Raw genomic sequence first — 17,244 nt, 5'->3', positions numbered from 1 at the left:
GTAGTAATGCATTTAACCCGTTATGTGATATCTAAAGCATGGCAGGAAGCTGAGAGGTTTACCAAAGAAAACACCCACAGCCCACACAGTAAACCAGCGCCTTCCAAGAGAATACCGAGCCGTTACAAGCACTGAGGTAGAATGGGTTGTCTCTTAACAAGAAGGTCATAAAAATTAAACCGTAGATGTGCTTCTACTGTGTGAAGAGGGTATGAATTTGACCAGCATGACACGTACATACACAAAGTATTGTGACAGATACTGTGATTGCTATATATGTTATTTTAATGATTTAAATGATCATCTCTCATCTGAAGAGCGGGATTATTTTTGGCCACTGAATTCCAGCAGCTCTGCAGAATGTCAAATTGGATATTTGCACTCGTTCATATTACGATTACTTGTTCAGCTCTAGTTTGAACTGGTGAATGATGGCAAAACTAGTGTAAAAGTTACTATTATTTTCACGATTAATCGAGTAATCCTTTGGTCCACAAAGTGTCAGAAAATGCTGAAAAATATCGATCAGTGTCTGTCAAACCTGGTGAAATTGATGATGTTCTCAGACGTAACCAAATGATTCAGTTTGAATGATTTCTTTGTTACACGGAGCAAAGAAACCGGAAAATACTCACATTTAAGAAGCTGAAAAATCACAGAAACTGGTTTTAATTCTTTAGAAAACACTCAAACCGACGGCGATTAATTTAGTAATCGATGAATCGATCACTTTGAGTGATTGTGAAGACTATGAAGACGAGCACTACATGACCTTGTTGATGAGTCTCCAGGGGATACAGAACGTTCTTGGTGTCTTTAACATACAGTTTGGGTTTAACTGTGTATTTCCTGTCAGCCGTGCTCTTCTCATCGCGCCCTCCCTCAGCTGCAGCATTGAAAACAGTTCAGATAAATCCTCAGCATGCGACGTCACGCCAGAGTCTCCCTCCCTTCAAAGTCCCTTATACGACACAAACCTACTCAATTAGTCATACATATACAGTATATATGCACACATGCATATACCATCCCCTCCAAACCACACTCCATTATTCATTAGCGTGGCTGTGGCTGGTATACAGTACATAGTGCACTCACTACACTGGATGTTCGTGTGTGATTAGCATCTCTGCTGTACAAGCACAGCCCCTAACAACCTGTCACAACAGTCAGGTCCACTGACTGACTGAGGTTCTGACATTCGCTATAGCTTTGACGGACAGATCTGCTGGCTCACAGAGGACGCACACTGCACTGACACTGTCCGCGATGATGTAACAGGACCGGAGCCTACAAGGGAATACTACTACATACGGAAACATGGATGGATGGATGCTGTTCCCTGTGCCATTTAGTCTGTGTCAGTGCACACGTTTAAAGGGTCTGCCCTTCGCTCTGATGCAGAGTGTTACAGTATGAAGACAAAAAGGACACAACGCTGGGAAACGATGACAAACAGAGAGTGACAGTGGTTCTGTACATAACAGACTAATAACACCACTACAACCTCAACATGTGGAAGCAGGGAAAAGGTATTCAAATGTGCACAAGGTTGTACATAATGAAATATCCCAGAGGTAAACATCACACTTTGTACCATTGCTTTTGTGATTTCTTGCTCAGCGTCTGAAAGCAAATAGAGTTTAGGGCAGTTTTTGGCCATTAGAGAATGCACTTCAGCCACACAACAACAAATCCTGTTGTGTGGGCAGGTGAAAAAATCTACATCTGGGGTACAGTAAATACAGTTGATCCTGCACTGTGTTGCATTTTTGTGGGACAAATTAACATTTTACAAAATCATCATGTAGTCAGTGGGGCCACACAGTTGTGTAGTGGTTAGCACTCTTGCCTTTGCAGCAAGAAGATCCGGGTTCGCGACCCTTTCTGCATGGAGTTTGTTTGCATGTTCTCCCCGTGTGTGTGTGTCTGTGTGTGTGTGTGTGTGTGTGTGTGTGTGTTTCCTCCCACAGTCCAAAAACATGCAATATGGGGATTAGGTAGACTGGACACTCTAAAATGACCATAGGTGTGATTGTGAGAGTGGATGGTTGTTTGTCTCTAGAGCTGCAACGAACGATTATTTACATAATCGATAAATCTGCCGATTATTTTCTCGATTAATCGTTTGGTGTTCAGAATATCAGAAAACCTTAAAAAATGTTGATCGGTGTTTGTCAAACCTGGAAATGATGATGTTCTCAAACGTCTTTTTTCCACAAACCAAAATGATTGACTTTTAATGATTTCTTTGTTATCCAGAACAAAGAAAAGAAGAAAACATTCACATTTAAGAAGCTTAAACAATCGGAAATCTTGTTTTAATCATGAAGAAAGCTTTGAACCAGTTTCAGCTCTTTTGTCTCTATATGTGGACTGGCGATCTGTCCCACCTATCACCCTATGTCAGCTGACATTGGCACAGCCTGCCTTATGTGGAGGATAAAGCAGTAGAAGATGGATGGATGATGCAGTTCCTAAATAAAACCATAAGGCCAGAGTAAAAGGAAAAAAAGTCAGCTGAGAATTTTCTTAAAAAGTCAGCCTATGACACATCTATACCACGAAGCACTATAGATGCCTTTCCTCAAAATAACACAACCACACACGAAGGAATCAGCACAGGAGCGCACTACTCCCACGGCATAATAACAGCACATTGACACCAGCGTTTTACATGCTGATCACTGACCAGATATGTGCCGGCAACTCAGAAGACTGCAGCTCACTGAAGAAATACTTAAAGGTTCCCAGAATAAGAGAGCAACACCACTGCATTTCAGCTCTCCCCCGTCTCCCACTCTCATTAATACGAGAGAAAAGTTTCACCGACAAAAAGGTGAACGTGAGAACATCCAGCACTTTTCTTTTTTACCTCCTGTTGAAAAGGCAGAGGCTTCGATAAACAGATGGACAGCTGCACAGATGTGCATACGCTCACACACAGAAGTGCATGTGGGGCATTATTCATGCTCTGGGATGTCCCTAAATGAATCCCTGTGCGTAAATGTCACTCGTAAATGTCAATCGCTTTTTCAGGCCTGTCCTGAGGACATGGAGACCGGCATACGGGCTGTGGGAATGGCAACATACCTATACTTCCTACTATGTCATCTATTCTTAATCGTCTTTAAAGACCGCAACTGTGCATCGTGTGATTAATTAAACACGAGAGAGGGCGCCGGAATGAGGGCAGAGATGACGGCGAAACATGCTGGAAAATGGACATGAGAGAGAGAGTCTTACAGTTTGTGTGAAGTGCATCAAACTATTCATTTCTATGAAACCTCAAATTAAGAAAATCAACCGTGGAAAAACTTAGTTAAAAGAATGAGACCATAATTAACTTTAGAACGACGGACATACCTCAATATAAGAAGCAAGCCTCGGGTAGACTCTGTAAGGTCCCAGCACGTGGGACAGAGGCGTAGTGCAGGGGAAGCTGGTGGTCACGGCGTGGCTCACTTCTGGCAGCGAAAACACCTTGAAGCCAAACTCCTCGTACATCCTCTGCAGCTCTTCGTCGAGCTTCTCCTCTCCCTCACACAGGACACTGCCCACCAAGTAGCGGCATTTCTCTGGTGGCCTCTGAGAAGACAAAGAGGGAAAGAATAATGGATGTACAGTGGAAGCCAGCCGTGTTCTTATTTATAAGACCATCGCGCCTGTATTTCAGCTGTGGGACATGGAAATAACACAGCATGTAGTAGAAGCAACACAACTAAGAGACATTTGATTTGATTCTTTCATATTTAACTGCAAATACATGACAAAATAAATACAACACAAGAACAAACGGACAACAAAATCGCTCAAAGTTGCTCATGAATAAATGAGTCAATAATCCGTCATGCATTCTTATCATTATTACTAAGAATACGTCTAAGAATGAGTCCTTGAAGAATAAGAGTGTGTCACGTTTGAGGTTAACGTTGTGTCAGCAAAAAGCTGCACATGTGTACAAGTAAAAATAGCAACAATTTGATTTAAATCCTTGGAGACGTTGCACCTTCAGAGTCAGTGAGGAGAGGGGCTGTCAGCTGTGGTAAACATCCCATGATTAAAGATTATCCAACAGCCTGGTCACTCTCTGTCCCGTGTGTGGTCATTTAAATGATACTACTCATTTTATAGCATAGGAATATTATTAGAAACGTCACAAATAACAGGGTAGCCATTTTAGATACTACTAAAATGGCCTGTTATACTACTATAATAAAGAAGTTTACCTTATATATGTGCTTTAATAATCATCAAGTGTCTTTTTATGTCTTGTAAGTGTCTGTATGCAGATGTGAGACTGAGACAGAATGACAATCACGGAGCGCGTGGTCAAGAAATAAGAAGATTATCCGCCTCAGTTTATCTGGAGAGCCTCAGATGGTGAGTGGGAACTGTTGTTAAAAGACCATAAAAGCTTTGTGTGTGCGCTGCCAACTCAACTAACTCAACCACACTTGTGCCCATAACTCTCTGGATCTTGCCACAGTATTTTTTATTTGTCTAAGTAAATGTTTCATAACTTCCAGGGGAAACAATGGGTCATATAAACTGCAGCAGTGTGTTTAGTTTTTTTTATAATGTTGTTACCAAGTTTAGGGAGCCATGGTCGGTCTGAAGGACAGAGATATTAAACTGAAAAGTAAAACAGACAAACAGACTGGTGTGTTTCAGTGAGACCTGCTGCTGCTCTTCGCTCTGTGACACCACAGGTCTGTGGAGCTCTGGCACTGAAGGGGCACAGATGGGAGACAGCGACACTCATCTTCATGTCCCTGGCACACAGTGTAAATGCCACAACCCTCTCTTCTTCTCCTTCAGATTTCTCACATCCGGGGTGTTTTTATTTCATTACTATTTAAATTTTTGTTGACCGCATTATGCAGCGACGACACTGATTCTTGCTTTGTTCACAAAGAGCAGCTTCTGTGCCATAATTCAGTGTTGTTGGCTGCTGCTGCTGCTGCTGAGTTCATCTATTTGATCATTCCACCCCTAACTCTCTATGTCTCATATTGTCTGCATCACATGGGTAACAATAATAATAATAATAATAATAATAATAATAATAATAACTGACAGTAGCAGATAATCTTAACTGTCACCTGACGGAGACGCTTCCATGTTAAACAGTGAGATGACTCGCTTTTGGACAGACATTCATACAACTTGGCATGAAATATAGAACAACAATGAATCATCGCAGACACACACACACAAGCACTTACGGGTTATAGTTGAGGGTTCTCACATGTCCCTGAGTGACACAAACCTATTTTTTATCTCTTTTAAGTGGAAGAATATCCAGCAGGTAAACGCTGTCTAACAGCAAAAAGATAAAGCAGCGTATGTATTCTTAAGATGTTGCAGAATTAAGCAGGTGGAGATTTTATTCAGCGGCTGAAATCAGTTGTTTCCTTGCGTGTCCCCTGATGTCAGCCATGTTTTCAATGCGGATGAGCCTCCATGCCTCGGGCCGGTTCCCAGAGCACTGGACGTGGTGCCATGTGTCACGCAGCCCATCACGCTACACACAAATAACCCTGAATTACACAGCATGGACAAAAAGAAAGTTGCCTCTTGGGTTAGGCAGAGGAAGTGATGCACACTGTACGAGCCTGTGGGGGGCAGTGCTATGATCAGGTCTAGGTTCAGCAACATTATGTGGCCAAAGAATGAGGTCAGCTGACTGCCTGAATATAAAGAATGACCAGATTATTCCATCAATGGATTTTTTCTTCCCTGATGCCACAGGATGCCAGGATTCCATCCATCCATCCATCTTCTACCACTCTATCCTCCACAGGAGGGTCGTGGGGGGTAGCTTTGCCAATCTCAGCTGACAGGTCGGGCACAAATCATGAAAGAGTGGTTCAGGGAGCATGAGACATCATTTTCACACATGGATTGGCCACCAATCCAGACCTTAACCCCATTGAGAATCTTTGGGACGTGCTGGAGAAGGCTTTGCGCAGCGATGAATGAGTGCAGTAATCTAAGCTAAAGGCGGTCCAACGGAATATTAGAGTGTGTGACCCTTTTCTTTTTGGCCAGGCAGTGTCCAAATCGTTATTGATTTGATGGCAAACATGTCAGGGTGCAGTGGTGCAGTGGTTTGCACTCTTGCCCTTGCAGCAGGACGACCCGGGTCGGAACAAGGGTCTTTCCGCATGGCGTTTATGGAGAGTGCGCGGGTTTTCCCCGGGTTCTCCGGTTTCCTCGCCGGTCCAAAGACATGCAGATTTGGGGGTTAGGTCAATTGAACACTCTAAATGGACCTTGAGTGTGAGAGTGGATGGTTGTTCGTCTCTGTATGTGTCCCTGCGATGGACTGGCCCACTGTCCAGGCCGTGACTCCGCCTACCGCCTTATGTCAGCTGAGATTGGCACAGCTCCCCCCCGCGACCCTCATGTGGAGGATGAAGCGGTAGGAGATGCATGGATGGATGAACGGATGGACATGTTAGGGTTATAGGTGATCAATACTATGCAATAATCAATATTATTACATTTTGACCTGAAGAACGATCACACACAGCAAACACTGGTGTTCTTCATCATTAGCATAATGAGTGCAGTGGACATTTCTGTCCTGGAGATAATTATATTGCAGCACAGGTGAGGACTTAACAATGAAGGGACATTGTCTTCCAACCTACACAGTTACAGACATACTGAGTGAGTTAAACGTTTAAAGAATGGGAAAATCACGATTAAATAAGAATAATAAACTATACAGGAACCAAACAAAACAATGATTTGTTTGATGATTCCTTTAACACCTCCTCTTGGCTCTGTTTACAGCCTCACAACAAAATATGTTGCACTGTCAGAGGCTTTGAATCAGATTACAGGGCGATTCAGAAAAGGAAACACACAGGTGCTCCTATTGTTCTGTTACACAACACTTACTCACTCTGCATAATACAGGTGCTTTCCTGTAATGCGGCAGCGCCAGAAACATCCCCACAAATAAAACCAGTGGTCACTCGGGGCAACCCTCCTGATTGCAAGTGGAAAGTCTGAGAAAACTCCCACTTGATTTATAATGTCAGTAAACATTTTCCTGAAGAGTTCATGGTTTAAATCAGTAGTTTCAGGTCTTCTTCAAGTCTTTGTTGTTTAAATAACCAACAACCACTTATCTATCAATGCTGCCTAGTTTCAACTGTACATTTCATGTCAGATGTGTCGGTATACGTCATATTTATCTATATTTTCACATGTACGTGGACTTTTATGTAAAGCTTGTTTGGAATCGCTCTTCTTTCTCATAAACAACTTGTTGACAAGGCTACTGTACGTGGCTATTTCCTGTCAACACCAGTGATCTTTGATAAGAAGCAACAATAACCATTCACACACACACACACACACACAAAGGGCACAACAACTGTCCTCCCACAATCTTGACTCAGTATCTTACCATCTCACGATCTCTGCAGAGTGTGTGTGTGTGTGTGTGTAGTTCACTAATGATATCATTCAGGGCTCTGTAGTGATCATTCAAATCCCACACAGTAGCAAGAACAAACAGCAGCGTCGACAGAAATCTCATCTCTGTTTCTCTCCAGATAAAACACCAGAGACTACAGGCAATTAGAAAGAGAGGAACACCACTCCACGCACTCGACTTCGCTTCCCTGCAACAGGTGTTTTGTTTCCACAAGGTAGAATCTCTCAGATGCCTTCCAAGCTGGACACCACTCACTCAGTCACTCAGTCACTCAGTCAGCTGTTGCTGCCAAAGCTGCGATGTTTTAAAAGACAGCGTGAGATTCTGCTCCTCACAGGTAGCTGAAGAGAGCCGACTGTGTCTTTTGATTGGTCCATGTGAGAAGCAGAGTGTCTGATAATGCGAAGACTGTGAGAGTTCTACCTCGACACGGACAAATTATATCTTTGTACCATCTTGGAAAAACCAATGAAGTTTACAGTAACTTGCAATGTGCGCTGAATGCACTTTAAAGCTTAGCGTCACGATTTGCAAAAACGCGTTAATTCCATCTGAATACGTCTCTCTGCCGCTTACCTATGCAATAATCCTGTATTTCCCTAAAGAAGGCAAATTAAATCTGAAGAAAGTCGCGTTACAGCCGACTCCGGTCGTCGAGCTCATGGGGAAACTAAAATGTATTTTCCTCACACAAATGGTGCCATTCCCATCTCTACCCGTTTCCACTACAGCCCAGTCTCCTGGGACCTGTTGGGAGAAAAAGTAATTTCAAAAGCAATTCTTTGCTTGAGGCTACAAGGGCCATTTTTGATGGATGGGGGCTCTGCAACAATAAAACAGTGCGACTGACAGAGGTAATTCTTTATTAGCAGACACATAATGACGATTTACTTTCTTCATTTACTCATCTTTCTATTAGGAGTGTGCAGCTACAGTACGTTCCCCTTCCCCTGTGTTTGTTTCCCTGTCCTCTTGTGTGTCGCTTGTCCTTTATTTGTCGGTTAGTCCTGTCAGTGTGCATTTGTCCTGCCAGGCGAGGGCATCTCCCACCAGCTCTCTCTGCACAACTGAGAACAGTTTTCACCCCATAAGCCTGATGTATGTTGTAATGAAAATATCCCTCTCTGCTTGCACGTTCCCCATTTGTTCATTTCTTTTCTATTCTTTATGTGCATGTGGTTAAATACGTGATATTGGCTTACACCATTTTCTGGACCCATTTACAGCGGGTTATTTCTGAAGTGTCGTGTGTGTGTGTGTGGGGGGGGGGGGGGGCCTCAGGGCCCGGATCATAACTAGAGCAGCACGAGTTCACTGCTGTTCACTCTTGATGGAGGATCAACACAATGCCCCTTTTTATAGGGACAAATCAACAAAATGTGGAGCTAAATTAGCAGAGTGGGAGCATTTAACACCTGAAGAGGATAACGTTGGCCGTCTCTTAAAACTTACTATACCATTTAGTGCTATTATGAGGCAAACCTAAAGACTTTAACCCTCAGAACACAGAGCATTTTGGCTGCTTTTTTTCCTTTATTATGTTTAAATGTACAGTATATACAGAGGGTATAAGCATGCACAATATAGAGTGTCTTATATCATTTTTTTCAGCACAACTTAGGCAATCTGATGAAAAAAAAACAATTATTTTCACCGACTATATAAACACACCTGAGCAAAAAGCACTCAAAATGTTTAAAATCGGCTTGAATTCGTGAAATTTGGAAATACTTCACAGTTCAAAGCTCGTTCTTAGGAAGAAAAAGAAAAGAAAAACACTCTAATTTGGTGATTTCTGCACAATTATTGCTACTTTATATCACGACTAAAAATGCAATATAAAATGAATCAGAACTTTGACTTAACAATACATAAGAAGATGAAAATAGACATTTTTTAAAGCCTGAATATGTCACCTATAAACACACATGCCCAGGATGTCCATTTAAGGAGTTGTGTATTATTCCCACGGGAATTTACCATGGGTGCACCTGCGGCACAGATCCCTGCTGCATGAGCAGTAAGGGTTAAGGGCCAGTGAGTAAGAATTAGTAACATGATCTAAAAGGTGATACTGCAGATTGTAACCATCATTCACGTTCTTTTTTTGCCTTCTTCATAAGGGAGGTGTGGTGGCCTTCACAGTGGTGGCACTATGGCTGATCGTACAAGTGTCCGTCACTCCACTGCAGTCAACACATCATCAAACCTCATCTCTCTGACCTCCGAGCCGTCTTTACATCTTTACACAGCTAATGCAGCATTCATATAGAACACACTGAACGAATGAATTGCCCACAGAATACACTTCAGAGCTGTCTGTCTCACTTTGTGTTCACTGGCTCACACAGTATCATCTACATTTTACATCTGGAACACTGACAGGTGTCCATTTCCATTAAAAAAGCAAATAACCTGACACAGGAGAACAGAAGACTATGGGTTAAGCAATCTCTCTTTTTTTCCCCCTCAGAGTGAGTCAGAGTGATTGCCTTCGTCGGCTGATGGAAAGCCATCCACCCACAAAGTTGCCAGGCAGGAAACTGAAACAGCATCAGCAACCGCAGGTAAATTGTCAAGTGCTGTAAAGAGTTTTAGTTAAAGCGAGCCTGCTACTTAAACACTGACTGACTTAACGTCGGCTTAAATAAACCTACATTGCTTGCAATAAGTGTAAAAGTCATTATTGGCACTGCAAAGTGCAAATATGTCCTCCTCTGGCATCCGAACTCCATTACACATCCTTAACAGCGATGAGGCACGGGCCCCTGCGGCCCCTGCGACCCCTTGGGGCAGGAGCCAGTGGAAATCTTTTCTTCTTTCTGTGACTCTTTCACCAACAGCAGCTCGATTCCTTTAGGCTGCGCTCAGACTTAGCTGGTAATTACACAAAGCATCCTGGGAGTTCTGGCATGTATAATTACTGCCGAGGATAAGCAGCCTGCTGGAGGCAGAACACACGTTTTCCTCTGCCACAGTTGTGCGGCTGGTTTCACCACGCCTCGGCCAGCTGGACGGAGTGTGGCACTCCTCCAGCCAGATGACAGAGTGGAAAGATAATCTCCTCTAATAGGAGATATGAATGAATTCCTCCTCCTCCTCCTCCTCCTCCTCTTCTGCATGGAGGTTACTTCCTTCTCAACAAATATTTAGATCTTTCTCCACCTCCTCGCTGCCGCCGCCGCTACTAAACTGCACTGATAAATATTCAGCCCCGTAATCCAATATCCCGCGCATCATAACACACGCTGAAAAGCCAACACGCGTCACATGATTGATGGCGCAGAGGGTTTGGAGACATTCCTCACCGTCTCGTTTCACTCGTGCCACCTTGCAGAGTAATGTCGTACAGTTTGTGAAAACCAAATCTAAACGGCCTGAAATGACTCTTTACACAAGCGTTTAGAATAAAACGCTGTTCTCCATTTAACCCGATTCTGTCTGGATTTCTGCCATAATCACTTTGTAGCACGTCACTCGGTGTTGAGACGTCCATAACCGTTAACGGTGATTTAGCCGGGACATCCACAGTGACTCATGATATTGACTTGGAGACCTGTGGGACTCGTCTTCAGAGTATTACCATATTTCCCTCTCGTTTTATATCCACCTTTAAAAGAAGCCCCCTCTTTCATGTTGTTGCCTGTCAACAGACAGACAGGCGACACTAAAATGCTAATAAATGTGAGTGGCAGTGTGGCAACGCCGCGCTCTGATCTAAAAATTCCAACTGATGAATTGAACACTGCGAGGCTCTCAAGGCGAGTCAGACCCCTGCCAATTTATATCCCTCTTCTAAAGGCAGTCGCACACCTCGCCTCATCTCTCACTGCCACTCCCGTACGTGTCTACACATGACATTTCATTTTCTCCTGCTTGTCATGGGGGGGCGGGCGGGCTGTGAGTGGGCTCGCCGCGGAAAGTAAAACAAAGTGGGAATTCAGCGGTTCGGAGGATGAACCCAACAGCAGCCTGACTGAGCTCTGACGTGAACACAACATGTCATCAGTGTCAGTCAGGGGTGACCACGGTGTCCACATGTGATCTGTGCATCTTCACTGGACTCACGGCTGGATTTCACCACAATTATCACATCAGAGATTAGTGCAAACAAACACCGGTTCATCAGTGTTGATCGTCTGACTCCTGATTCGTTTTACAGTCATTTCTGCTACCAAAGAGAAAAAGCTTCAAAATGCTGAAAAGAATTGCTTAATACTGAAGTTTTTGTTTAATATTCGTTTCAGTTTAGTTTTATGCTAAATGCTCAATATTCCTTTGTCATTGATTATTATTATGACCTTTTTTCATATACTTTGTCTAATGCTTTTCCTTTCATCTCATTTCTCAGAATAAATTAATTTGTTGATTTATTCATATCAACGATGCCATTTGATTCCACAATGCATTTCATCCGTAATTAATGTGCACGTCTACTTCGGTCAATCAATACAAGCACTCAGCTAAATATGATTGTTTTTAAATGGAATGGAATGTTCCACCCACAAAACCAATGCTCATGCTGTCAAGCTGCAGCTTTTATTTTCAGCATCTCCGCTGAGCACGTCCACGACATGTGTACACTAACAGTTATTTACAGACACTGAAATCATATTAATCATTGAATTCATGACTCTCTGCTTATTTACTGTCCCATATTTACTGACACACACACACACACACACACACACAAGTGTACCTGGGAGATTCCTTGCAATAAGACAGACAGTGTGATGCACTTTAACCAGTCTTAAATATTTATGTCAAATCCCCATTACAGCTGAGCCTGAGGCAGGTTCAAGTGACTAATATTGTGTTAATGATGAGTATACAATACATGCACACACACACACACACACACAGACGGACGCAAGAGGCATGAAAATGAGCAACTGGATTTGGTGTTAATTAGCTCGCTGCCTTAAATGTCTCCGAGTGTCGAGGTGAGAGTTTCAGCCACCTGTCATTATCAGTGCAGGGTAAAATCAGACTGTCCCCACACACACACACACACACACACACACACACTGACCTGACAGGGAAACAACAGATTGAGCCGCAACAACAAAGTCCTGCTTGTTTTTTTATCGTGCTCATTAAACACAAATTTCTGGCGAATGCAAATAAGTGCTTGATGAAAAGCAGCTCAACTCAGGAGGATCCAGAGGCAGGAGTGAAAGACGCATGAGTGGCAGCAACCGGTTAATACCTAACAGCCACTGATGGAGGTGGTTTTGAGTCTAGTTTTACTTCAATGTGATGAAACTCCTGTTTTAAATGCTTCAAAGACGCCAGGCTGAGTCATCCTGCTTAAATTAAGAATGACATCAATAGGGGGTTCCAAGTGGCTCCTGCCTCCCTCATGCGCTCACTTTCAATGCTAATACTGACATCTAGTGGCCGTCACGTTACACCGACACACAGTGCACATGGTCGGGTAGTAAGTAGAGTATATAATATATTTATTACTGAGCAATATTTTCAGGTTAATAGAGCAAGAGCCATATTATACAACCGTGACCCACATTATATAAGCAGCACACTGTGGTGTTCATGCATGACAGACTTTAATAACATTAATAACATACAGTACAACCTGAGCTGGTGATTTGACTGGTTTGTACTACTATTACATGCATTAGTGAATGATAATAATGATAATAATAACAATAATGAGCTGCTGTAGTCATAGCAGACACAAAGGCCAACTGAAATGAGCTGATGAAGCCTAAACAATGAACAGAGCAAGTTACATATGACACTGCAACTCTTGTCACGCTGAAAAAGAAAGAAAAGTCAACATAAAACTAACTAAAAGGATTAAAAACCTCTCGGGACAACTATGATTCACCATTTTCTCCAACTTAAATCTCTGAACAATGAGAGTCCAGGAATTAACATCTCACATAAAGTTCAGGCATAAAACATCGCTGTACTGTGCACAGTTTACTGTGCTTGCAGCGAGCGAGCGAGTAATCAGACGCACGGTCTTGATAAACTACAAGAGTAAACAAACACTAAACTTCAGCAGGTTCAGTGGAAAAAGGCCCAACTGGAACATTCACTACACTACATGTTTGTTTTTAGGCTTAATTAAATGTTATTAGTCCAATTTACTGGGCTATTCATTTCTGCCTGAGTGATTGAACTGCTTACTTCTAAGAGGTCCAACTGTAAATTGAGCATTTACAGCTTAACTTAACTGAGCTAAACCAGTTCTTAATCCATTATGCGAGTGCCAATTTATCATCACAAAAAGAATCAGAGGTCGAGACATCGTTGGATCTTAGTGACACGTCCCAGAATCAGTGAATGTGTTTGACCCAGAGACCTCGGTGCACCTGCTCACGGCTGCATGTGATCCAGACCCTCAACAAACTCCGACTCAGGCCCAAAAACTTTCCACTGGTAAACTCACATTCAGCATTTCCACTTACAGCCTCGACTTAAAACAGACCACATGCCCCAAAAAAGGGGGGTGAGCTCAGCTGCCAGTGTGCCGTATTTCCTGTTCCTCAAAGGAGAACTAAATGATGGTTTGACATGACGGACACCCGCTGAGCGTGTTCACTGGGATACTTTACTTTTTTTATGCCAAAAGCCGTTATTTTGCCGTTCCGTTTGAAAGATGGATTTAGTCACACAACCACAACAAATGTCAACACTCAAATGTCAGCAGTGCTGCCACGGTGTCAGTTAATCAGCTAATCAAAGAACACAATAGAACAGTATACACATACCGTATATAATATATATATAAATGTGTACATGTACCATTGTGAAACGGTATTATTTAGTTTAATGGACGTGGTGTCCGTGACCTGTGTCACCCTGGATGTCGGCAAACATTCCTGTCTAACAAGCAGCTGCTGTGCAGACATTTATTATTGACTCAACACAACTCGTGATGTAAAATGAAGCAGCGGACAATTACAGAGCTCTGCCAAGGAGTGGCCGACTGTGTGTCGTGGGTTTAAGTTAAGGAACATCCAGAGGGAGAATCATTGTGTCACACATCTGCATTTAAAATGTCAGGCCATTATGGCAAGTGTGAGTCAAAGGCAAGAAAAAGGCTGAAGCATGGTGGAGCCACAGATGAGAGGGGGAAAGTATCAACAGTGCAACGTGGCAGTGAACAGCTGACTTCCTTCAAAAGAAAACTCGGATGTTTAACCCATTGAGCCATGCCTTGGGAGTTACACTGTATTACATCAACTTGAACTGATGCAATTCAGACTTTACAAGTCCAGTTGCCTACGTCTACACTCCTTAATGTTGGTAATGTTGGCCTGGATGACTGAGAACTCACAGACTATTCACACTTTATTACAAATTCAAGTAAAATGAAAATAGGAATTAAAAAAAAGATTGAAACGAAGCTCATAGTACATAAAATAATAATAATAATAATAATAATAATATATTATAAAGGTATTTATATAATTATAATATTTATATAATATATAAACACATTTGAATAAGAAGGCATCTATTCCACTGTCTTCACCGCTGCCATTACACTTATACTGTATGTCTCCAATACCTATAGACCGTACCTTTGTTAAGTATTTTACACAATAAGAAATAATATAGTGTATGTGTTGTTATGGTCATTTGTCTAAATAAACAATGAATCTACTGTTTTACACTTATGAAATGTGATTTCTAGATCACGTGTGGTGTAAGTTGTTTGCATAATAGATGAGTTAAGACTCTGTTTGTCATTTTAAACAAGACTTTTACAGCATCAGTGTTTGTGTGACCTGTCACGTGACTCTGTCCACGTCAAACAAAACACTGACTGTAACCTTATCAGGAAACAAAGTACACGAGGGGTTCGTGGTTATGTCATGAGGTCACGTGTAAACACAGACGTGGGCGACTCTCTGCAGGTGCTGAGACCTGCGTGTGCGTGACCTCACCTGCTTGGGGTCATCGTAGAAGACGCCGATGGAGCTCAGCTTTGGGCCGATGCTGCAGCTCTCTGTGTAGGCGGCCCCGCAGTCTTTGTATGGCCCCTCTTTGAACTTATAAGCGATGGTGACGTTCCGGATCGGAGGTGGCCCCGTCTTTACGACCACGTCTGACAGGAGCCCCGAGAACAGAAGGGCACCCCCCACCGTCGCCACCAAACACAGGAGGAGGAAGACGATGAGCAGCACCAGGATGAAGTCAGACATGGTTTCCCCTCAGAGCAGGAGCAGGAGCAGCAGGAGGAGCAGGAGCAGCAGCAGGAGGAGCAGGAGCAGCAGCAGGAGCAGGAGCAGGAGTCGGTGAAATAGGTCCAAACAATTGTCTGTTAACGCTCAGAACGACCTGCTCCGTGTCACATTCAGCGGGTTGAACAGAAACAGACACAGTGAAATGTCAGTTACTCGCGGGGGAAACGACCGGAAACGAGAGTGAAAGAAAACACTCGTGAAGTTGAAAGAAAGAAAGAATAACTGTCAGTTTGTTTAGGGTATTTTCTGTTTTACCCCAACACTGGAACAAGCTTCCTGGATAAACCACTCTCGTCCACACAGGGGGGAGAGCGCTGTGAATGGACATGTTTATGAGTAAGTTCATTCCATATATCAACCGCAACAAACGGAATATGGAATACACGTATTAAATGTATAATTGTGATTATAGTTTTACTCCTTTCGCTCTTGTAAATCTACCGTTGGCGCTCACGCACGACAAAGATTTCCCCCCCGCTCTTCACTACTATGGTTTAACCCGAAAAGTGACAGAACGCTGGAACAAAAGGGAAAAACAACGACGTTCTTCTTTCTTTTTCTTTCTTTGATTTCTGAGTTGAGTGAATAACGTGAATGTCTCATGTAATAATGCTGTTTATTTAGAGTCAAAAACACTTCACTGAACCTGCCGCGTTCAACTTTATCAACAAAGTCCACCGAGGACAAAACAGGACAGACAATTTCCTCAAGACTCACAAACAAATACAAAATAATTCATCTAAATGTAGAAGCATAATTCTTCTCGTGTGACAAGATCAATGACCAGTTAATGATATCGGAGCTTTTACCGATATAGTGCCGATAACTTACATATGGTTCCCCCCAAGCTGCAGAGGTCAGTGAAATTAGCATAATATTGAGTTTTAAACATGAAATAATAATAATAGTTGTTGAAGACGCCAGCATTTAAGTCAAGGAGCTAACCGTTGTAGTCATCAGTCATAATTATTGGCAGATATCGGCTTGTTTGCCAATATCCGGTCAATATCTATACGATACCTTGTACATCCCTACAGTGTGCTATTACATGCTTAAGTTAGTGTGCTACATAGTTTAAAATAGTTTAAAATGTCATCTTGTTGTCTTGTTATTCAGTTAAATATATAAAGTGTGACTAGATACAGATGCAGTGATGATTAAATGTTCTGCAGGATAATGTGTATTGATTTATTAATTCTCTTCACTTAAATCTTGTCTTGTGTACTCAAACCAGCAGAGGATCTACTTATTGTACAACCAGCCTCAATCTGTGCTTTAATTTCTGATAATCTTCTTATTTCATGAGGATGACCTTGACAGGTATCCCTCCCTCAGACGTCTACTTGATTTGAATTTCATGCAAACATTTGAATGAAAGGTGGCTCTTTTCACAGCAGCTTTTAAAGAGTACAGTCATCAGTGCTGTGGTTTTTTACGGGATTTGCAGGAACAAAGATCTCAGTGTTTACTCTGAGTGCAGTGTTCCATTTTCTGCTCTCACTAAGTTTTGTGTGGTTAAAATAAGTCAGTGTTGCTCTATAGTTTTACATAGTGAATGTATAGTTT

The 17,244-nt window shown here is 42.5% G+C and overlaps 1 protein-coding gene across 1 annotated transcript in view; it reads right to left on the bottom strand.

The window, feature by feature from the left end:
• The window catches only part of tex264a (testis expressed 264, ER-phagy receptor a), a 59,512-nt gene extending 43,546 nt beyond the window's left edge, over positions 1-15,966 (bottom strand). The window contains exons 1-2 of the mRNA XM_058631118.1: positions 15,379-15,966; positions 3,367-3,588 (exon numbers count right to left, since the gene is read on the bottom strand). Of these exons, the coding sequence (XP_058487101.1) occupies positions 3,367-3,588; positions 15,379-15,636 (480 nt within the window). The 5' untranslated portion in view covers positions 15,637-15,966. The remainder of the gene's footprint in view (positions 1-3,366; positions 3,589-15,378) is intronic.
• Between the last annotated feature and the right edge of the window lie 1,278 nt (positions 15,967-17,244).

Source organism: Solea solea, chromosome 6 (assembly GCF_958295425.1).
Source record: "Solea solea chromosome 6, fSolSol10.1, whole genome shotgun sequence".
NCBI lineage: Eukaryota > Metazoa > Chordata > Actinopteri > Pleuronectiformes > Soleidae > Solea > Solea solea.
The sequence above is the reverse complement of the archived record's forward strand: the minus strand, read 5'-3'. Positions and strand labels throughout refer to the sequence as shown.